Source organism: Acyrthosiphon pisum, chromosome X, assembly GCF_005508785.2.
Source record: "Acyrthosiphon pisum isolate AL4f chromosome X, pea_aphid_22Mar2018_4r6ur, whole genome shotgun sequence".
NCBI lineage: Eukaryota > Metazoa > Arthropoda > Insecta > Hemiptera > Aphididae > Acyrthosiphon > Acyrthosiphon pisum.
In genome coordinates this window covers 764,273-788,934 of record NC_042493.1, presented here as the reverse complement: position 1 = coordinate 788,934, position 24,662 = coordinate 764,273, and the positions used below count along the sequence as shown (strand labels likewise).

General features: G+C 28.0%; 1 protein-coding gene across 1 annotated transcript in view; it reads left to right on the top strand.

Annotated features, from left to right (window-relative positions):
- The first annotated feature begins 22,235 nt into the window (after positions 1-22,235).
- LOC100163607 (mucin-22) overlaps positions 22,236-24,662 on the top strand; it is a 300,159-nt gene continuing 297,732 nt past the window's right edge. Inside the window, exon 1 of the mRNA XM_029485815.1 lies at positions 22,236-22,406. Within this exon, the coding sequence (XP_029341675.1) occupies positions 22,326-22,406 (81 nt within the window). The 5' untranslated portion in view covers positions 22,236-22,325. The remainder of the gene's footprint in view (positions 22,407-24,662) is intronic.

The window sequence follows — 24,662 nt, the reverse complement described above, 5'->3', positions numbered from 1 at the left end:
CTCATTGTCACTGCATCATTGCTCATAACATCGACCTTTATTTGCAGACTATGTCACTAGAATTTGTGTTGTTTCTGTTGGTGTCCACAAGTGTGTAACCTAACTAATATATAGTAGTTTGTTTCATTTAGCTGTGTTAGTTTCAATAATAAAGATTATAATTAAGAAACCTGTGCTTGCATTCTTAAATCGGTCTCATTATGGCGGCATTACTAATTTCCCATCGATTTGGAAGCATTTGTTTAGATTTTCAATAATTTCATTACAGATATTTACCTAAACACTACTGACTACTACTATTTATTAAATGTGTAAATAAATAATTATATGTCTATCAATAATGATATTCAATATAATTATTTTTCAATATATATTCAGACAAATTCAATCAATTTAAAGCTTATAAATATTGCAAATAAAAAGTTTAATTGATTGAATGCATCAATTGAGAAATAATACATTTTAATAAGTAATCAATGTAGCTATAATTATAAATCATGCAAGATACTGTCTTGTGTAAGTGAATAAATGCATAATGCATAATAAAGTAACATATTTTTAGTTCAAACTGTAAAGTTCTACTTACTTTTTTAATGAAGATGCCTTTCTCAGAAGCCGTTGAGCAAAAAGCATAAACTCAAATAATCATAAACACTTTTTCGTTTGATAACGATTTGTACATAAACTCAAATTTTCCATGTTTTTATCATTGCACAATGCAATACATACTATTATACCTTATGTGTGCTGTGGGTACCATGATACCAAATTCCATAATCACATTTTATGATCCATTTTTTCCTTTTACCCCACTTGACCCTACTTTTGAAAGTAAATATATTTTACTTTAATTGAACTCTTCCAAAATTGTAGGTCTATATGACTGTACCTATATTTTGTTGTCAAATTACCGAAAACATGCAAGTTGGAAGAAATGGGACATTCTGGAACTCCCCATAAAATTTTACACGTAAAAACATTGGCTCCTCTGTATAGGCAATACACAGTATAGGCTCCACCCAAACACTTAAGAAACTTGCTATTAATTACTCAATATAGGCAACCCACAACACACATTAACCTAACTGAAGTATCAAAGTTATACCAAGTTTGTCGTATTCCACCTATGGTGGATTAATATAATCAATCAATACAAAATCCTTACCTAACCTAACCGTACTACTATCAGATGAATAAAAAAAACTAAATTTAACCATTTTTAAATTAGCCTGTCTGCTTCCCAAAGGTCTATTCTACACACAAATATTCATTTATATATACCTATATATATATTGACAAAAAATAATAATACAAATCAACAAACATATGTCCGATTAACCAATATATAATACACTGTTGTATTTTTTACATCCAGATTTCCTACTTTTCCAGTGGATTTTCCTAAAATTTTCTTTCGTAAAAACCTACTGGCAATTATGAACATCTTAAAAAAAATTTGAGCCAAATCGGGCCAGTCGTTCTCGATTGATGAGGTAACGAACATTTTTCAGGCTCCATTTTTATATATATATATGTTATTTATTATGTTTATTGATATCTATTCACCTTTTAAACCTTCTCTGGACTTCCAGAAATAATTCAAGACCAAAATTAGCCAAATCGGTCTGGCCGTTCTCGAGTTTTAGCGAGACTAACGAACAGCAATTCATTTATATAATATATAGATTATTATTTATTACTACATGGATTACTACCATGGAATTTTGATGATCAAAGTCGTCCTGCAGCTTTGCATTTGTATTTTTTTTTTACATTTTTGTAAGCATATGAACATCGATCATATCCTTGACCATCCAAATTTGATAATTTCGTTGCCACTTTTCTGAGTAATATTTAATAGTGGAACGTGGTAAACTTTAATGTAAGACTCTTAACATATTGTAAATTGGTTACGGCTATATAAGTTGGGAAAGCGGCCTTCTGATGTTTCGATTTCATACATATTATTATTGACTATTGAAATAAATTCATAAAAAATTAATTTTTAAAACAAGCATGCCTAAATAATAATAGTTAGTAGAAATACCTGATAATAATATTAAAAAATAATAATATTATAATTATTATAACTCCAATAATATGAAAATCACTACGTTCTCTATCGACATCTGGGATTTTAATTGCCACTGACTCTCCAACATTACGTTGACTATTTTCCGAAGCCCGGAAGTTTTTAACGCATTCGTCTCCTTTGCCTTTAATACTTTGTATTTTTGAAGGTATGCCTAAAAAATGCCAAAAATAAAATCTAATATTGTAGAAATTGTATAATCAAGCAATCAACTTAGTTAAATAATATTAAATCATTTTTTTATAATATTATTAATTTAAAATAATAATATTGTATTTTACCTTTTTAATTTTCTATTTCATTATCACTGCAGTCATCTGAACTTTTCGATGAAAATGGCAATAGAATTAAGAGTTGTTTCGACGTCTTCACTTTTTAAACTGCAAATTATATTATCCGTTAAAATCGTACTTTTTAGTCCAATTTTAGCTAGTTTAGCTGGCATACTAAACATAACTTCATAAGGCGAACATTTTATTCCCTGGTGTAGGTAGTCCACGGTTCTTCATAAACTGTACAAACATTATTCCTTTCTTCCATTTTTTGGTACGGTTATCATGTACACCACGTAGCTAAAATATTTTCTACGTCTTGGTTGGCTCTTTCAATTGAACCTTGGCTTTGTGAATGACCATGTTTACCATGGACTATTTTGAGTTCTGGCCACATGGTACAAAGTTCTGTCACAACTTCATTCACAAATTCTCGGCCATTATCAGTTTGTAAAATTGAAGGCGCACCAAAAGTTGTAAAAATGTCCATTAATACATACGCCACTTCTTCAACACGACTGTATTAATGGTCTGAGTAAAACGTATTTTGCCAAATGATCTTGATACACTAAAGTGAATTTATATTCACCGTCTGGTTGTGCCTGCATATCAATTAAATCAATCTGGCAACGAAAATTCATATTGGACGATATAATAGGTTTTACTACTAACCCTTTTTTAGCTGTAGATACTACCTTTTTTTGACATGGTTGACAATTATTTAAGTGCAGCATAATGCATTATCTAATTATCAGATTATCTAGTTATATTTTTGAATTTCATATTAATTTTATACTCCATTCTATTCCTATACCACCATGTCTAATTGATAAATGTACCTAATTTATAATTTCAAACAATTGTTCATTATGTAGATACATAATATTGTATTGTACAGGAAGAATTAATTTTTCTTCTTCAGATATCTGGATCACGTCATATTTTTTATAATCTATAATCATTTGGTTTAAATTTTTCAGTTTGATTTTTAATTGCTTTATAGTTACAATGAAATCGTCTTATTTTGATTTACTTAAGTACGTATTATTTGAACCTTTTTTCATCAATAATTCATTAAATTTTAAATTTAAATTATACTAAAACACTGATTGTATTGTTAACGCACTAACTCTGTGATATTAAATACGTGAATATACGAGTACACAACGAAATGCCATACATGTCAGATGCGGACCAAGGTGGTGGGGGGTCGGGAGGTCAGCTTCTCAAAACATGCCTTCGCTCAACTATGACTGAAGACCGGCTATCAAATTTGGCCATATTGAGCATAGAAAGCAACATAGCTCAAACCATTGATTTTGATAACGTAATAAGTACATTTGCACTAGGTAATGAAAATGATTGTAATGTTCTAGTTCTTTACTATTATTTTCATGTAGGTACTTAGGTATTATAAAATAAAATTTTTATAAATTAATTATTTTTGACTTTTGTGTTGGATTAGAATTCAGAACCACCTTCTATATACCTTATGAAAATGAAATAATGTCATTAGAAACTGAAATAAAATAAATATACTGCAAATATACGTATAAAAATAAAATAATGAATATGTATAATCCCTTCTTAAAATGATTTAAATATTTCAGGTAAATTTGTTAATTTAATATAAATTTTAATGCAACAAATAAAAATAACAATTAATTAATAATACCTAAAGGCTAAAGCTTGTAAGTAAATTTTACATTTTACTTAAAAATTTGTTATGACTTATGTAATTAGTTATATAATACATTGATTGTTGGTATCAAAATGTGATGTAAATAACTAATAAGGCAAATCGCGAGCGCATTGGGCGACTTTGTAATACCTAGTTGGTTGAAGTTTCTACACAGTGGCCTCTCGTAAGTAAGGTAGACCCGCAGTTCTAAAATCCCGGGTACGCCACTGATACATGTATAATATCAACGTAACTATTACTCACTGATTAAATATCCAAGTATCTAAGATGTAACCTAAAGTTTGAAAACAATCTAGTGAATTCACTATCTTTATTACCTACCTTACCTAATAGATAATAATAAATCAAATATATGAGAATATATTTTTATCGAATGAATTTGCATCTTTATAAATCGGCCAGGCAGTTATATTGGTAAGTTAGTTCCATATTTATTATTTTAGTAAACGCAAAATATGGCAATATTTTAGTTATAATATAAGTTCATATTGCCCTTGATAAATTGGCTATTCTGTATAATGCCCGGCCAATATAGAAAATTCTTGAATAATTTTCAAATTGCCCAAAAATGTGGGTCATTCTATACATTACAAGGCTGAGCAAGTTAATGATTTTTTTAACTCAGTTAAGTTAAGTTAATATGCACCAATAACAAAAAGTTAAAAGTTAATTTAACTATATGTTAACTAAGTTAAGTTAAAAGTTAATACACACTTTTTATTCAGTTAAAAAAAAGTTAATTTGTTTATACGACGCTGGAGTACCTACTTATTTTTTTTCTAACCCAAAACTAAATTATAGACTATAGTGTTTATACTTTATACAGTATTTCCATATAAGTTAGATTTGAATGATATACATTTTTTACTTTAAACAACTCACGGTAAATATTTTTTAATATAAAAACGAAATAGACTAAAATAATGAAATATAATAAAATTAAAAACAAAATAAATTAACTTAACGTACTTCTTAAAATGAAGAATTAACTCGTTAATTTCACGTTAGTTAAAAAAAAATGTAGTAAGTTAACAGTTACGTTAATGAAAAGCCAAAAGTAACTAGTTAAGTTAAAAAGATAATATAAAATTAACTTTTTAACAATTTAACTGAACTTTAACTTTTTAACTCGTTAATGCCCCATCCTTGCTATACAATGCCCGGGCAATGTATATAATGCCCCGATTATCTACATTGCCAATTTGCTAGTAAGTAGTAACATATATAATATTCTGGTGTAGATTTGTATCGACTATATCGGACACTTGACCGACATATATTTTCCTCCTTCCCAATCAAATACATTACCATCCCTTTTATTTATCCTTATAAAAAAAAATTGTTTGGTTCATTGTTCTGGTGTACAATTGAATCGACTATATCGGACCTCTGTACTGTGGTATTTAATTCCTTCGTCTCGACTCTAAGCCCGTCAACAATTTAAGCATTCACAAATATACATACATATTAGTATATTACCATTGAGTATAGATAGTTATAGAGAAATTATAGTATAGACAAATTTAGGAATGCACCATCTATCGGCTGCTATCCCTTTGCGCGTATCACATATTTCAGCTATAGATGGTTTCTCTATACTATCTATACTCAATGATATTACTTACGTACACACTACACGCTTACATACAGACATACAAACATACATACTCATTACTCATAATAAGATACAACATCACACATATTTAAAAATATATTATACAGTTTGATTATATAATCACAAACGAATAAACACCTCGCCCAACCATATACGTTATAGGTACACCGGAATGTATCACACCCACACATTCAAACATATTATATACATCGTTTACATATATACATAGTACATACTTACACATTATATCCATACATATTGCATTTACCTATACACATATCATTATCACAAACAACTAAACATATTATACCATTTACAATAGTGGTTCTTAACCTTTTGTAGATCACGGACCCCTGATGAAGGATATCTAGAAATCGCGGACCCTTTCCCAAATTTTTTTCCAATACCTTTTTTTTTTACAAAACATCTCATGTTATCATAACCAAAATTATAATAATTATTTTATAAAACAAATTACATAAGTAGACTTAAAAAAAACATACACATTTATAATTATTAAATATTACAATTAAGTTTTTATAAAAATGTTAAATAAAACTATAATTGAGTACGATCGATCAACTGCACTTAGTGGCAGTACCTAAATATAAGACTGTGGAGTACAGTGCTGTCTGCGTGTATATTTCGTATGAACAAGAAAAACTGATTATTTAATAAAAATTAATAATACAATTATTTGGTATAGAATCCACATATTATATATGAAAAAAAAAATATAATAATCCAACAATATTGTAATAATGCATTCATGTCACTTATTATGTTATGTCTTAAGGCTGTCGCGGACCCCCGATATGAGACCCCCAGGGGCCCGAGGACCACAGGTTAAGAACCGCTGATTTACAATATATATAATATATATATTAGTATATTATAATCACATTTATCCATTCAAAGTGGTTACATATATTATATATATATATACATTATACAGTATACGTACATAAAACATCACACATATCTAAACTCGTTATACAGTTTACATATCAATATAAGACACTTCGTTAAATTATAGGTAGGTACATTACATATAGTCATATAGACACACACACAAATCATACTTACAAAATACAGTCACATAGATGCATTTAGACATTCCAATCCAACCATCCTAAAAAATATTTTCACCCCCAACATCACCGATCCTCAATCATCAACAACATCAACTAATTATACTACTACAAAATTGTTAATTGTTATGCCTAATAAGTTAAATTCCTTTAGCTAAGACCATAAGCTTAAACACGCATATAGAAAAATATCTAAACACAAATAGGTAGAACTACTTAATATTCTATTCAGCTCAAAATGATTACCTGACAACATACACAATATTATATAATTATAATACACGACATTACAAATTTATGTAACTAGTATACTGACTCAGGAGAATCGAGGATATCGGCTCTGTCGGTCTTAGACGACGTCTTCGAGTATAGATTGATCGCTTAATGCAATATTGATACTATCGTCTATCATATTTCGACTTCACCGTATGTTTTGTATTATATGTAGAATATATAGGTACTTACATTTTTATTTAAAAAATATACATCGACAACTAAAATCGATCATTTCAGTTTCTTCAAAAAAGGCCCTTTATTCCGACCCAAATCTTATGAATTTTGAAACTAGTCAACATGTATACGCTGTATTGTATTATTCTCTTATTTAATGGTAGAGTTTATTAGTTAATTAATGCAAATAAAATACAATGCTATGAACAACACTTCATGTAAGTATATTTATATCTTTATAAAATGTAATATAATTTTAGTTTTCCTACCTGATTCTAATAAATATATTTTTAAAAATGTACCCAGGAATTTATTGATAAGTATATAGGTATAAGTACTTCATAATAAATATATTATTTTCTATGAAAACGTACTCAGTACTCACATATCTTATTTTTCTTGATAAAAATATAGGTATAGGCACACAAATCTAAAGATTTTGTTAAAATTGCATAGGTAATTCAGCTAAGAACATGCGTAAAATACGTTCAACTTTAGTTTATTGAACTTATTATTTTGATAAAAGAATACATCAAAATATCAAATATAGCATGTTTTCAATAAAAACATGTACTTACACATTTCATAATCCCGATTAAGTCATACGGACCTATACAAATACGTTGTGAATATATACGTAAAAATATCATAACCCTGGTAAGAACTAAGAACTTGCTTAGATATTAAAAATGACAAAATAGCATATAACTATATAGTTTTCGTTAACTACAGTAATTAACATTAAATGTGCATAATTGCATGACCACCACTATAATGTTCCATTACATAACTCGATGGTAAATTAGCATCTCTATAGCTCACACTATACATCAGTTGTTATATTGTATGGTGTTTTTTAAACATGATTGGTTCATTCACAGTCAACATAGCTATATACAAGACTACTTTACATAATATGTTCATCAGCTTTAAAATGTAGAATGTTCTATTTTAGAACCTGTAGTATGAAAAGGTGCATTTGTTCGATTGATGTAATATTAAAAGTGTTATACAAATATAATATTAAGTAATAATCTTAGTAAAAAATCATAATCTCAATGAAAACATAATATACAAATAGCTTTATAGAAAAATTAAAAGTATTACAAATTAAAAAACATTAATTGTACATAGAGGAAACAATACATACCTTTATAAAATATCATAATTTCAATGAAAGCACACATAAATATCTTTACTTCATTAAAACCACTCATCTTTGGTATATATTATGTTAAAATATATTAAAGGAGCACATAACACAAAAAAAAAAATTATTTATATTATTTTTAAATGTTAAATTATTGTAGTTATGGCTATATGAAATGATTTGGCGAAAATCCGATGTAAAAACATTATTACTTTAAGAGATATTAAGAAATGTAAAATAGCCACGTAAGTACGTAACGTCATTGGGCCCTACTGTTCGTAATTGTCTTAAAATAATCTTAAAATAATCTTAAACGTGTAAAAGTTCCTCGCTTCTCACAACGATTTACCCACCTAAACATTTAATTTTTGAAATTTAATTTATGTATAAATGTGTGATTTTATGTGTTTAAGACGACGCAAGGATCAGAATTTCAATATGAAGTTTAATATTTAAAAAATTAAATGACGTCACACGTCTTTTTTCAATTGCTCATAACTTATTGAATAATGTGAGTAGAAACGTAAAACCTATACCATTATCCTTAGAATTGAACATTCTTTCAAATAAAAACAACTTATTTTTTGTGTTGTGTGCTCCTTTAACATTTCGTAAGTTCAGTAAAAATAATGTAATTAATTATCATAAACTAATTGTAAAATATATACAGTAGAATCCACTCATAACGATCTTCAAAGTACCTAAAGAATCAGATAATTATAATTATATTCATATGATAAAAACATACTGCACGTGAAATATAAAACCCCAATCAAGTACATGGTCGGGATTCGTTTTACCCGAAATTTAATTATATTATACGGTATCGTAATAAGCTAATTCTACTGTAAATCTAATATAATTCCAATAAAAACATAAACATTTAAATAAATAAATATAGCCTATAGATTCTCTATTGTCTGTTATCTATATATGGTTTTCCGTCAATGTATAATAATATAGAATTCATATAATTCAATTTTCATCCCCATGTACAAATATCCCAATACATTTCCTTTGGTTTATTTTTTTAACATACATTTTATTGATCGGTCGACAAAATGGAGTGATGATGGACGAGGGCTTTGCCAAATTGTTAATATTTTTTGGTAAACTAAGCATTGCAGTTGATGTGGCACGAGAAAAAACATAAATAGGTGACTGTCGTAGTTGAGGATGAAGTCGATTCATCGACATTTTGGTTATACTGCACCTGACCACTGCTACCGTCACTTTTATATTTGTATATAATTTTATCATAATTTGTTCTATACTTTTTATCGTTGAAATGAATAAATACATTTTGCTGTATGATTTAATAACTTTTGTAAGGGAATTCGAAAACTAGTTTCAGTAACATTTATATTATCTGGATAACATTTTTTTTTCTATTTTTTAAATTTCATTGGGTACATAAATATTGTAATTTCTTTTTTTCGATTCTATTTTGATATTTGTATATTGTACCTTTGTTAACATATTATTGTCAATTAATGGTGTCGGTGCCGGTCATTTATTAAGGAGTAAAATTTAGGCAATTCAATTCACATGTTGTATCTACCTCGGGCGGAAGGTGCATGTGTGTGAGTATGTAAATCGAAATGAGTGTTAGTGAGCTATAATTAAACGTGTAGATATAGATATTTACGCACGCGCATGCGCAAGTCAGTGATTGACAATACATTTTTGCGTTTATCGTTATTTAGATTTAAAACGTTTTACATGTTTTGAGTTTATTGTTATACAGAATTAAAACGTTACACATGTCATTCGTTTATCGTTATTGGTAATTTAAACGTTATTGAAAATATTCTGTTTGTCGTTATTGAAAATTAAAACGTTATTCATTTTTTCATTTACCCAAGTATTTAATACTATTGAAAATTAAAACAAACTAGTATTACATTTTACAATTCTTATTAATAAATATATAACAACTGTTAAATCCACTATAATAAACTGTAAATTCAAATTTGTATGCAAGTAGTAAGTACTGCAAGTAGTCAGTACATACTCTGTTGTCTGTACATTTATTATCTATGTAGATTATCTATGATCACTGTTTAGATAGAAATAATATATTATATAGGATGTGGCAACATCATAAGTAGATAAGTGAGACAAATATTTTGCCATTTACTACTTTAAGTCCATTATCAATGCACAACTGCAGCGTATGGGCCGAACAACGTACACACTGAGTTAATGGGTCTTGTTCATTATAGCTCATAGCTGCAACTATTTCATTTTGTAAATCATCAGCACTAAAATCACTGAAGTCTTCTCCTTCCAATATAATGGTATTTAACTGACTTTCTGTCAAATAATCTGTATCTAATAAATATATTCTATGAAGGTATTTCAATTTAATTAATAATGGTTTTTTTTTCTAAGGATTGAAATTATTACCTCCTGAGATAGGACTTTCTATTTCATCCAAGTCAGACCCAGAGCTGGTACCATCATCTTCACGTACCTCATCTGTATCGTTAAGGATACGTACCATTTTAACAATATTATCATCATTATCACAAGTAATGGAAAAAACTTGGTGGTTGTCAATATTAAACTTTCTCAAAATATTTATTAACTAAAAAGAAAATAGAATAAATAGATGAATAAGTGAACTTTGATAGACATTTAGCTTATAAAATAAATTGACTCCACTACCTATACAAATAATTAATAAATAATAATATTATCATCATTTTTTTTTTCTAAACTTTAAATAAACTTATTTATATGCTGTATTAAATTTAGAAGGGTTGGACTTACTACTTGTTTTAAATATTCTGATGTATGACGGTTAAAAAGTTCTGTCATTCCAATTGTTTTGATATTTAATTTCTCGTCTTTAAAATATTGAATATTTCAATATTTACTCCTATGATTGATCTATTCAATCTGGTTACGCAATCAACTTTTAGAGATATTAATTTTTTATCGATATCTGCTTTAATATTTTTTATAATACTTTCTGTGTGTTCATTTATGTGTTTTTTTATATTATGAGAATTAATTCTGAAACCTATTAATGATAAATGGTACATAAAATTAAATTTTTTTATTTTATAGTAGGTATTGCTATGAATTGTTCTATTGCAACAATTGTGTTTAATAAATTAATAGGTGAAATAATTAATGAAAGTTGGCCAAATTCAGGATGTGAAATCTTCATCAATTAATTTCAATGTTATAAGTTAACATATAAAAATGTAAGTTAAATTAAAATTGAATAGCCAAATTGTTGTTTTGACTTTTGACTGTGGATTATATTAAAGATATTTTATTTATTTACATTTTCACCGTTCCATATATTATACATAGGTACTTAACTTAATAAAATATATTATAGGCAATAGGCAGGCACACCTAATAATTCAAAAAATATTAAGGTTATTTAAAAACAATTATAACAAATTGAAAAATAAATTAATAATTTAGAATACAACTGAATTTGGTAACTTACCATCACCGATAGCATTAAATATTGGATTCATGATTATTTTAAAGCCAGAATCATCAAGTAATTGAAATGGTCGACCATTGGTTGTAACCGATTGCACACAAGCATCAACTACTGTTTTTTTTTTATCTAATTTAACATTTGTTAATGTTTTTTTAGATATCAATATGATTATCATTTTATCAAGAGGCCCAGTTTTTCTATTTTCTGTCTCTGTAAAATAACATAAGTAATCCATGTTTAATACATTTATTCAGTGTTTATTGTTTACATAATATTGTATAATAAGATATGAGTGCCGTATAAGTGTATGACCCTTTATAATTTATATCAATCAAATATATTGAAAGGTATTTTAAAAAATACCTACATCAACTTACTACGTCTCAGTGTACTTTAACTACCTAAGTAGTAGGTAGTTAATTTTAAGAGTGGCTTTTTAGTTTTTACTACCTTTCAAAGTTTTCAAAATAAAATAACATCATATTAGGGGGTGTCAACCTATCCGGCTATGAATGTATTTTGTTAAAAATTGGTGAAATATTTTTTTTTCATATTGGGACTATCATGTCTAAACATTCTTAACGCTGAAATATAGCTCTTATTTAAATTGAAAAAAAAAATTGTATGACTACAGATGTAACTACAGATGGGCTATTACGTAATAACAATAGTACTTACCTAGTACCTAACTACAGGCTTTAATACCAAATATAAATACTAGGTAACCTTATTTGTAGTTGGAAAATTTTCAGTAAGATATGTAGAATTGTTTTTTTCTTTTTCTCTTAAAAGAATACCATACTGCTCTTTATGAAACTGTCTTACCCATGTGATTTTCCAAATTTCCCGAGTGGTAACCTGTTCTCACAGGATTCTTACAATTTTCAATTTTACATGTACTTTTGTTTGTATTTACATTATATTTAAAGAACATACGTCCTACTGGGTTTGATTTTGTTCTCGGCATTTTAAAAATCGATAATTTACGTCTAAAAAGTAAAAACTAAAACCACTCGCTCGTTACGTGTCGCGCGTCGGAATCAATATAATATTGTAGATACTAGTCACTAGATAATAGATTTATCAATAAATAAAAATAACATTGCTCCACGGGGAATAACATGGGGTATTTTAGTATTTTACTTATAATTTTAGTAAGTTGTTTATACTATTTTTGTTCTATGAATTATAATCTTAACTATTATTCCGATTAGTTCCTAATATATACCAACACGGCAACACAATTAACAATTGCTGAAATCGTCTGTAAATAATAAATATCAATGTTCATTATTGATTATATTATAATATTATTATAACGTAATACGTATGTAATAATTTATTATGAAAACTTTATAATATAACGTTATTATAAAACGTAATATTTATTGTTGTATAACGTTTTATTTTCGTTTACTGTTTTGCTATTTTTTTCGTTTTCCTGTCTCGTTTCGTTTTATGTTTTACTAAAACTGTCCTTTATTGCATCGTTTTGTTTAGTGATAATTTAATTTTTACCGTTTAATGTTTACGATTTTGTTTTCTGTTATCTTTTTCAACCGTTTTTTGACAAGTATAACGTTATATAAATGTTTTCGAGCCCTGCTATTTTGGTGAACAAAAATGCTTTTACAGGAAAAACTCTCACGCCTAGTTTATATTATGTCGGGTTTTGGTCATTTTTTTTATCCGAAAGATGAAAAGTTTTTGGAGGTCGGATCAAAGCTTGAATTTTTATTTTACTTTAAATAGTAGTAAAATACGTATGAAAAAGAACAAATATTGTGCATTATTCAAATGCATACTCCAGCCTCCATAATTATAATATTCAAAATCTGGCTTTGATCCGACCTACAAAATGTTCTCTACTTTTAAATTAAAGAAATGTGGGCAAGTGGATGTTGCTCTGCAGTACAGTAGGTTACAAGTGGGTCACTTTATAATGAATGGTATTAAATTTGAATTCGATGATAAAATATCACTGTATAAGAAAAACGATTCTGAGTGGAGACTGTATTTCAGTCTAGGTATAAGAAATATTATATAGGTACTTATATCTATGGAGTTAAAAAAAATTGCCCTATAATAAATTCCAAATTAATCATATCACAATATCCATTAGGTGCTTATAACGCGTTATATATCAACAACAAACCATGATACTATCATAGATATATAGGAAATGGTATAATTTAGAAGTTTCGAGTATCCACGAATGATATTATATAATCACAACAAAATAACTAAAATAGTTACTCTAGGTTTTTTTATATGTAATTTCGTTCAAATTTGAACTTAAAATGAGTATAAAAATACTGTGCTTATGTATTTTTTAGATTTTTTGGTAATGGAATTAAATACTTATTTGCTAATTTTCGTGATTTTTCCATATTTTATCAATTTTTGAACTTTAAATGCTAATAAAAAAAAACTGTGACTAAGGATTTTTAATATTATTCAAATATCATTGTAACAATATAGTAGGAGCCTTGTATTAAATTTTAAAGTATTTTAGCTGAACAAATAAAGTTTTATTGACATTCATAGAAAAAAAAACTAATTAAATTGGAAACTGAAAATGTCCGTAAACAGCTCAAAACCAATCAAAATATTTTGAAAATTGTATTATGTATTGAAAATGGAAATATAAACAACCAGTGAAAATTGCATGTATCTACAGTCAATTGTTTTAAAGTTACACCAAAAACCAAAGTCGGTTTTGTGAAAAATTGATTTTGCGTAAAAATTCCCGTTTTTCCTTAATTTTACTTTTGTTTTTCACGGCACTTTTGAAAACTATTGGAAAATTTTTACTTTTGACCCCCCCCAAAGTACCAACTAGATTCACTTTCCTATCAAAAAAGAACACTCAGAATCTAAAATAAATAATATATATTTTTTAAAAACTTTATACTGAGCACTTATATATCAGAATAATATGTTGTCTATGTACGCGGGTGATATGTAATATCATATTATTCTGTCCCAGGATTTGTTATCAGTGGTGTTTTGGGTTTTTTGAGATTTCACCATTCTTTAATTCTTATGCATGTTAATGATACATCCGATTGTTCGGGAATTCTCGATCCGATTGATTCACGATTAATAATATTTATTCAATTTTTTAGTAACTCAATTATTTACTGTACGTACGGGAGCCGGTCAAAAGACGTACGTAGTCGAACTGCGCGCCATCTAATTCATAATAATATACTGTTGTGTCTGCCAATCTCGTGTAGTTCGCAGGACAGCGCTAGTGATATTTAGTGTATTTCGTCTCTTTAAAATAATATATCACAACAAACACCCTTCGTAAACTACGTGTTAAAATGTCTAAGTAAAAAAATATAAGACCTTTAAGCACTATATGGATGTGATATCATGAATGAATCCTAAGTATATTGAATTTAAGTAAGCTTATTTTGTGTCAATAATTTATTTTTACTTGGCGAGGAATTTTTTCTTAAAAGAAATAGAGTGTGATGAAAAAAAAAATTAAATGGCGAAGGGCTATCCAAATATAACTTATTATTATTTCATATACTATTAAAAATAATTCCTCGCCCAGTAATTAAATTATTAAAACAAAATAAGTTTACTTAAATTCAATATACTTAGCATTTATTCATGATATCACATCTTTATAGTGCTTAAAGATCTTATATTTTTTTTTACTTAGCAATTTTTACACGTAGTTTACGAAGGGTTTTTGTTGTGATATCACTAATTTTTATCGTTATTAAATATTGAGTATTTACACAATAATCTATAAGAACGGTTATATTGTTGGTAACATTGGCAACGCTGATGCGACGATGACTACTTCGAAGACGACGACGACGGCTACCGTGATTTTGAATTTAATAAACATTTCCATTAAAAAGTTCGCACTTTTTTATTTTTAACTTATTTTCTAAACGTACGATTTTGATGTAAAAATCACGTTCTACACAATATTTCTGATATTTTGGAGTTACCTACTTGATGCATTAGAAAATTAGTTATGTCGTATAACAAATTTACCTGTTATTTAACACAGTTTAAATAGGCAACTCCTGTTTCAATATACTATACACACACAGTCGTTCAGTTATTATTATTATTTTTTTTTTTACTTAACTCACGCCACAATTTTGGCGTTGGACTATTATGATCTACCTATGTGAAATTGTAACTTTTTTATTATTTTATGACCGATTTTTCAGAGAAAATATCGATTAGGTATTGCTTTATATAGCTGCTGGCTTTCAAACCTAAAAATAAGAACTATAATAGAAGCTGTACGTTTTTTTTCTCCGAGGTTCTTGAATAATTAAATTGTTAAACAAACTTCCATCAAATGTAGTGTTTTTATGCGTTAGAAATGTACGTGTTATTTTTTATAGATACAAATATAATATGTCTTTTGACATTAACTTTAGTCGACAGTTTTTTCTCTTGCTATTCGCCAAATTTTTGATTATTGTTAGTATTATTATTTTGATTTTTGAGATTTATTTGTCATGAGGTACCTATGTTTTTTACATTTATACTGTACAATATCGTCAATAGACTCGTCATTATTATCGTTCTACCGGCTATCGCTGATTAGATTATGGTCATTAGATTTGCTTTAAAATAATGGGCATTTATTTATTTAAGCATCGATATTATTCTATAAAATAGGGGTCAACATTTCCGAAAAATACTTAATCTACCTAGTAAGTTCTATAATAACAACTGCTTACTTACCTATATTTATTGACTAACTTAAAGATATTAAATTTAAATATAGTTTAAATAAGTCAACAGTTGAAAAGGTTTCTATATCTTTTTATTAAAGTCTGATTTTTTTTTATAGTTAGGTAGGTACCTATACTTAGATTATATTTACCGTATCCTACGGTACCTACCTAAATATACAAGACAAATGTTTTTTTTTTATTTTCCGAAACATTCAGGTTATATACTATATAGCTGGTAATGTATTATTTTAATATTCTATATTTTTTCGATATTATCTGGATTCTATAAAAAAAAAACATTTTGATCCCTATTTTAAAATAGGTATAAAATAGGTATACTGTCCAAAGGGCTAATATTATTTTAAATATTTAGTCAAATATTCAGCCTATTAGCCTTACCCAAGAAACACCACGAGGAGGTTGGCAAAAAAGTTTCTCAAAACTGTTGTTCTTTTTAGTTTTTTTATATTTTAAAAATCATTCGATTTTGTGTTAAAAAATTATTAGTAAAAAAATTTAATAATTTGGTAAAAATGTATAACACATTGTTTTTAAAAATTGGTATCTACTATCTGGTAATGAGATTACCAGTATACCGTGACATATAATGACCTAGGAATCAACTCGTTCATAGGTACCTCTTGATAACCCGGGAATCAACTCTTACATACCAACATACCTAATAATGTCATGGGTATTAACTAGTACATAAAGTAGGTATCGGGAATCAACTCGCCTACTACAGTCCAAAGTATATTATCTTAAACTAGAAATTTAATATTATAATATTATGCCAATATAATGACTTGCAAATCACTTGCTGAACATAAACATTGGCTGAAACTTATAATAACAAGGCTGGGCTAGTTAACAATTTTTTTAACTCATTAAGTTAAGTTATTTTAAAATAATAAATTTAAGTTAAGTTAAGTTAAAAGTTACTCATATTTTTTTGCTAACTCATTAAGTTAAAAGTTATCTTTGAAAAAAAGTAAGTTAACTTAGTTTAAAATAAAAACATTCTAATTTGTAAAAATAAAAAAATCCAGACAAATAATATGGTTTATTAGATAGTTTTTCTTTACGCTCAAGAAAATGACTGGAGAAATTTAAAATTATACATCAAAGTAAAACCTCATTCAAACATTTTCAACATTCTTCGGACGAAAATTAAATTTATTTAGATACTTTTGAGTAAAATAAATTTGTAGTTAACACGGTAATCTTAAAAAAAGTAACCTATTAAGCTAAAAGTTAATTTAAAAAAATAACGATTTAATTATCTTGACGTTTTAACTTAAATTTAACTTTTAACTCATTAATGCCCAGTGTGTCACTCTTGCTTAACAATACAAGGTTGGATGGTCCAATGGTTCAATCGTATGTGTAGCATTTAAACATATATAGATACTACACTGAACTCTAATAAGCGTACTACACATGAGATACAATTAAAATAAAAAATAAAATTACACAAGTAGATAAAATTATAGATAAAAATACAAAAATAAATGAAAATAAAGATACCTATGTATATTATTATATATCCAAACATTTTTAGATTCTGAGCGGAGCGAATACTATGTAACATAACTAACTGTGACTAAGTGAACCAAATATTTTTATTATAATAATAATAAGTAAGTACTAGGTAGCTAAACATTTTACTGTCAAAAGTTTTTGAATAATAAGGTGTTTAGAAAAATGGTTTAAATACTAAATTTTACCTACATATATCTACGTGTAAATTATATTGTAAATTTATTATTTATTTTACTATCATACCAAAGGCGATGAAACCGTAATACCGTATTGTTTAATAACAATGATTAACCCAGACTATCGTTATACTCAGTCAGTGGCGCCGAAGTCTTAAAAATTTAGTCAGGCAAAAAATATTTGAAACAACCCCAATTGCGTACCTGAAGGGGTGGAGGATCGAGGAGGTATTGGTTTTTACCCAAAAATAATGATGTTCAGTTTTAAAAGAAAATTTAAATCACACTTTTTTGTACTCCCCAACAACTAAGACGGATTAGAGAAATATATTAATCATTTTAGTGCACAGTGCACACAATAAATGAACAAAATATTGTAGTTAGAAGACGTTAGAAAAGTAGGCTGTTATTTTGTAATGGAGTTTTCATACAGTTTGGCAAACAAACTTCGGCCCAATATGAAGCGGCCCCATACTACATTTTCAAAAGATGTCGGGCCATGGCCCGACCTCAATATAGGGTTCGGCGCCACTATACTCAGTAGTCAGTATACTATAGTATTAAAACTTATGAAAATTTCAATTAAATATAATTATTAAGTAACAGAGATAATACTACAATTATAAAACAAAACACAATATGCAATTCGTTTATGTTAATCAAGCTGGAAACTGTGATTTATATTAATATAAAATGAGAGGACCTATGAAATTGTTAGCCATCATGTTGGTGTTTAAGGTCATAATCATTAAAAAGGTGGGCAAGTGGGTGTCGCTCTGCTGTAAAGTAGATTACAAGTAGGTCACTGTAGTGTTTAAGAATATATAAATACATCTATATTTTATTTATAATATATATATAAAACATATTAAGAAAAACGATTCTGTTCAAAGACGGTCAGACAGCGTATCTGCGTATTGTACTAGGTACCTACTAAGTATATTTTATGATATTATTGTAAATAAAGTAATTTATATATAAACGATTTACGTGGAATCTCGTTTTAAATTTTCAATCCTTAGCTATAAAAGTTGAACATTTTATACATTTTCAACTACTAAATAATTATTAAATTTTAAATTTGATAATTTATTTCAAAAATCGAACTTTAAATGCTCATAAAAAAAATGTTGACTATGTATTTTAAATATTTTTAAACTGCTATTCTAACAATATATCGGGAGCCTTGTATGAAATTTTCATCCATTTTTAGCCAACAAATGAAATTTTATTGACAACTATAGAAAAAAAAACTAAAAAAAATTAAAACTGAAATTGTCCATAAACAGTTCAAAACAAATGAATATTTTTTGAAAATATCGTGTAAAATAATCGTGTATAGAAAATGTTAATATAAAAAACCAGTGAAAATTGCATATATCTACGGCTATTTTATTTAGAGTTACACCAAAAACCAAAATCAATTATGTCGAAAACCGATTTCCTTGAAAATCGAAACATTATTTCGACAACTTATCGTGTACACAGACACAAAAAAAACACACATAATTTTAAAACCAATACATTCATCGCTCCGAATCTCAAAAACTAAAAATTAGAAATTGTATATAAATACCTAAAAACTAGTCAAAACATTTGTTGAAAATTTCAAGGAAATACCTACATATATGCGTCAAATACACCACACAAAATTAACACTGAACAAATATTAAAATTAAGATTAATTAGTTATGGGCAAAAAATAAAATATATTATATTAAACTGTTTGGAATAAATTAATATATTACACTGATGGAACATTAACCATATTTTTATTCACATGTTACCAGTAAGAAATATTATATTGATAAAATTATTATCTTCAAAAATATACATTGTTCAATGGCTGATTTGTTGGGTAGGTACCGTTTTGAACTTTGGTCTAAACATACCAATATGACACACAAGGCCCATTAATTAAAAGTAGCTCAACTCATGATGAACAAATTTTGAAAATTCAACTGAATTTCACATGTCTGTGAAGTTGACACCCCGAGTTCACCCGATCGGCCCCAAACCTATACCAATATTTTGCAACTTATTTGCAACTCAATACTTTAACAGATATCCATATTTTCATATCGGAGGGGCTGACTCCCAAAGTGTCGACACTTAATGAAGTCGGCAAACGATGTCGCATAGTCACATGCGAGATTTAGTGCTAGAGGAGTCGGCTTTGGCATGCTTAGTACCTTCATAATTTATGTTATTTACGTTATTTAGGGTTAATTTGTTTTTATTTTTTTAATACAAATATTGATGAGAAATTATTAAATATTTGATCGTTAAATTCTGTGGGGCATGGGGGTTTAATTCATAATTTTACTATCAAAAGTAGTGCCCGGATGTAAATGCGAAGTGAATTATTTTTTGGGTGCTCTTAGGTAAATGCATTCAAAGTACATAATTTGTTTCACATACCCAATTCGTTTTACAATATACTTCAAATATGAAACTTTGATTTTGCATTTTAAAATTTCGTGTAATTTGTAGTGAATATTATATTCATATATTTTATGATCTTTATCTAAGTGTAAATCAGGAAGTTCAAATTGTTATTTTAAGGAATATTGTTTTCATAATACCTATTTGCCTTAATAGTTTTAAGTTTTTCTTCATCCGTAATATAATAATATAGCAATCGTTCTATACATTAGATTAATGCGGAAACGTATGTATCGATTTCAGCGATTTTCGGGCAATGATTATCAGATATTTGCTGCTTTATGAATTAGTGGGAATCAAACAAATAATAACTAATTGCCATATGTAGGTACATCGAAAATTCAAATGTGTAGTTATTAAATTTGACTTTAGATTCGAGTGGAGCGATGGATATAATGATCTTACATTGATGTTTGTTTTTTTTTAATTATTATTATTTTTTTGTCTGTCATTGTCTTTTGGGCAGTAAAATGCTTCAATTTTCAACACCGTAATTTTTCTGTTGAGAAAGTGAATATAGTTGGTGTATTTGAGAGGTAAACATTGAAAATTCTCAGTTGTTTTCATAAGTACCTAAGAATTTTCTATACACAATACAGTTTTAAAAATATTTTGACTCGTTTTAAGAAATTATGCATGAAAAAAATTCAATTTTTATAAATTTTTTAAAATGTATTATCGATAATATAACCGTCCTGAAAATTCAGTATAAGGTTCCTCATAAGTTATTTTAGTAGCAGTTGAAAAACAATAAATATACACGGTACATATTATGCACAGTTTTTTATAAGCGTTGAAAGTTCCATTTTTGAAATTTTTAAACATCTTGATAATTTGCTAGTTATTTTGTAGTTAAAAACGTATAAAATGTTAAATTTAACTATGTAACTAAGAATTTAAAATTTAAAACATGATTTCATAAGTAGTTCATATTGTATCCAAAAAATCTAAAAAAAAATATACAATCACAGTTTTTGTTATAGATATTTTTCATATAAGTTCAAACAAGGACGTAATAAAATATTAAACAAGGAATAACGATTGAAGTTATCTTGTTGTAATTCAAAAATATTATTTGTGGGTAGGTAGCCACTTGAAACCTTTAAAGTATATGATTATATTGTAAAATATTATACACAAATGACCGTGTTCGATCAAAATCGTTTTTCGTATAATATGATTTTATATCGTTGAATTCAATTTTAATGCATATTGACCCTCTTACATTCTAGACACCTACTATACAGGCAACAAGGTAATGTTAATTTTTTTTTCTTCAAAATTAGGGTGTAAGACTGCCATTCCCCGCCTGGCTTCACATTCATATAATAATATGTATATTATTACGAAATCGTATCATAATGTACCTGAAATATGTATTACTCGGCTGGTCTCCGTCATTTTAGATTTAGGCGGACCGCTCATCGCGCCACCTATCGCGCCTGCCATCCACCCTCTGCGCGCGACCCCGCCGAACCGCCCCCGACGCGGTCTTATCTCGCTTGCCGCCGCCGACCACCGACCGTGCTCGCAGTCATTCCACGGACACCACCACTGATACACATCCGTACAGCACAGCACCAGCAACAGCAGAGCCATGGGTACGTTCCGACAACGGATGGTCGCGATCGCAACGGTCCTCGCCGTATTCGCCGCTGCGCCGAGTGTTTCGAGATCGGTGAGTACCTACGTAATAATATCAATATTATAATCACTGTAAAATCGCGGGTCGATTTCCAACACACGATTACCGTCATCGTGAGTCACGTAGTTTATCGCGAGAGTCCGATTTATGAACCTTTTATCGAGTATTATGTATACCTAATATTATAATTAAAAAAAAATAATAATAACGAAATGTTTGTAAAAAAAAAACAAAATATAGTAAATGAAAATTTGGTTTTTACAATTTTTTTTTTTGGTCTTGTTGATCGTCTAACTGTCGAAATTTGGAAACAAAAAAAATTCCGGTACACGTATATTTGGTTTTCTTTTATGCCCCAATATCCATACGCGAATCAAAATATTTAAAAAAAATAAATTCCGATTATGTTACGACGTTTTCTCTTCTCTGAGTTTCCCTCATTACTTCACCCTTATCTTCTTAAATTATAACTTCATGAGCTTAGAATTTTTTTTAACATTTTATAATAATATGACAATGCACAACTCTTGCCAAACAGTGGATATACCGTTCTAATGGCCAACTTTAAAATATCCTATTTTGATGGAAACTACATTTATATTCAGAAATAAATTTTGTTAAATGACACTGGTAATATTATTTTGCAGTCGAATCTCAAAGTTGTTATCATCGTCAATAATGTGTTTACAATATTATTCTAAATAAGATTTACAGTTATAAACTTGGCTTGTTATTATAAAAACGTTATTTTTATCATCATTTTCACAAAAAAAAAAAAAATTCAGATATAGTTAGTAAAAAGATCTTTTCAAACTCTAAATATAATAGAAATCCCCTTTCAGAGATGTGAGCATTCATGTATTTCACGAAATATGTTCACTTTTATTGTTAAAATGTATCAAAGTTATATAATATGAAAAGGTTAAGGTAATGTATCCGGAATTAATACCTTTTTGAATAAAAATTATTTATACACAAACATTACTTTTTTGGGGTATAGGTACACTTTATTATACAACGTTTCCATCAAAAAGATTGGAAATAGGCCGTTCTGAGAAATACTCCGGGAAGGCAAATAAAATATCACAAGAAATAATAATATATACAACGCATAGGTACGCATATATTGACATAATTTAAAGAAGATGAAAAATACCCGTCACAAGAAAAAAAATAACATTTTATTCTTGATAATACCAAAAAGTCTTATTATTACTAAATAACCAAAAAAAATATTTTATTTTCTTCAATTTTCGGGTGGATTTTCATATTTCACGTAAATTTTTAATGATCGTGCCTTCATTCACGTTGACAAGATGTGTTGTCATTCCTTTATTGTTATTCAATCCGTATTTAATTACTAGGTAGCACAATAAAACACAGGTAATATTTTTAATCATCGTGGAATTTCAATATACATGGATTGTATTACATTTTTCTTCCTAAATTCAACACGTAAATGGGCAGAGATAGATTTTATTTTAACTTTCCATTGTTAACTTAAATTTCTTTTCAAGGTCGACAAAAGAATCGTTTCAAAGTTATTTTCCCGAACAATTTTAACCGCGCTTAGAATAAACGAGCTGTTTCGTTCGGGAGGAACTATTTGTTATCATATGCCCTTTCGAATGAATTTTTGATACTTGTCGTCTTAATAGGCCCCCGCGTACAAACGTAGTCAATATCAATGATAATAAGTCCAATGTTCAGCTCGGATTCTCGCACATCAAAATATTTTTAATTGTTCTTTAATCGAATAAGGGAACGCAGTCTATAATCATGTGATTAGAAAAGTTATATTTTATCCAAAATTGTGAACGAAATATTTCTTATCTATAATTAGAAAAACATTATTATTTACGAGTGTCGGCTAAGTGGTGAACTACTTGTACTTTTAACTAACATCGACGACGGTCTTAAATCGACCAGGAAAATCACAAAGATTTATCGCATAATGTTTTAAATATCGTGATGGTAACATACATTTTGGAGTAGTTTACATAATCTCAATATTTCTTCTTAAGAAAGATATATTTTACACATCAATGTATAGAATGAAATATAATATATATGAAAAAAAATGTATGGTTTAACCACACGCCTATACTAGAGGTAGGCATATACAATATAATATAATTTTGGTTTTTAAAGCGATTTGAATCAATTAACATTTTTATTCTACGGTTGCATCGGCAGGGTATAATTATTGTCGGGTAGGTACACCCAACGTATACGCAGAGTATAATAAGTTACAGCTGACTTTCGGCACCGGAATTACAATTAAATAAA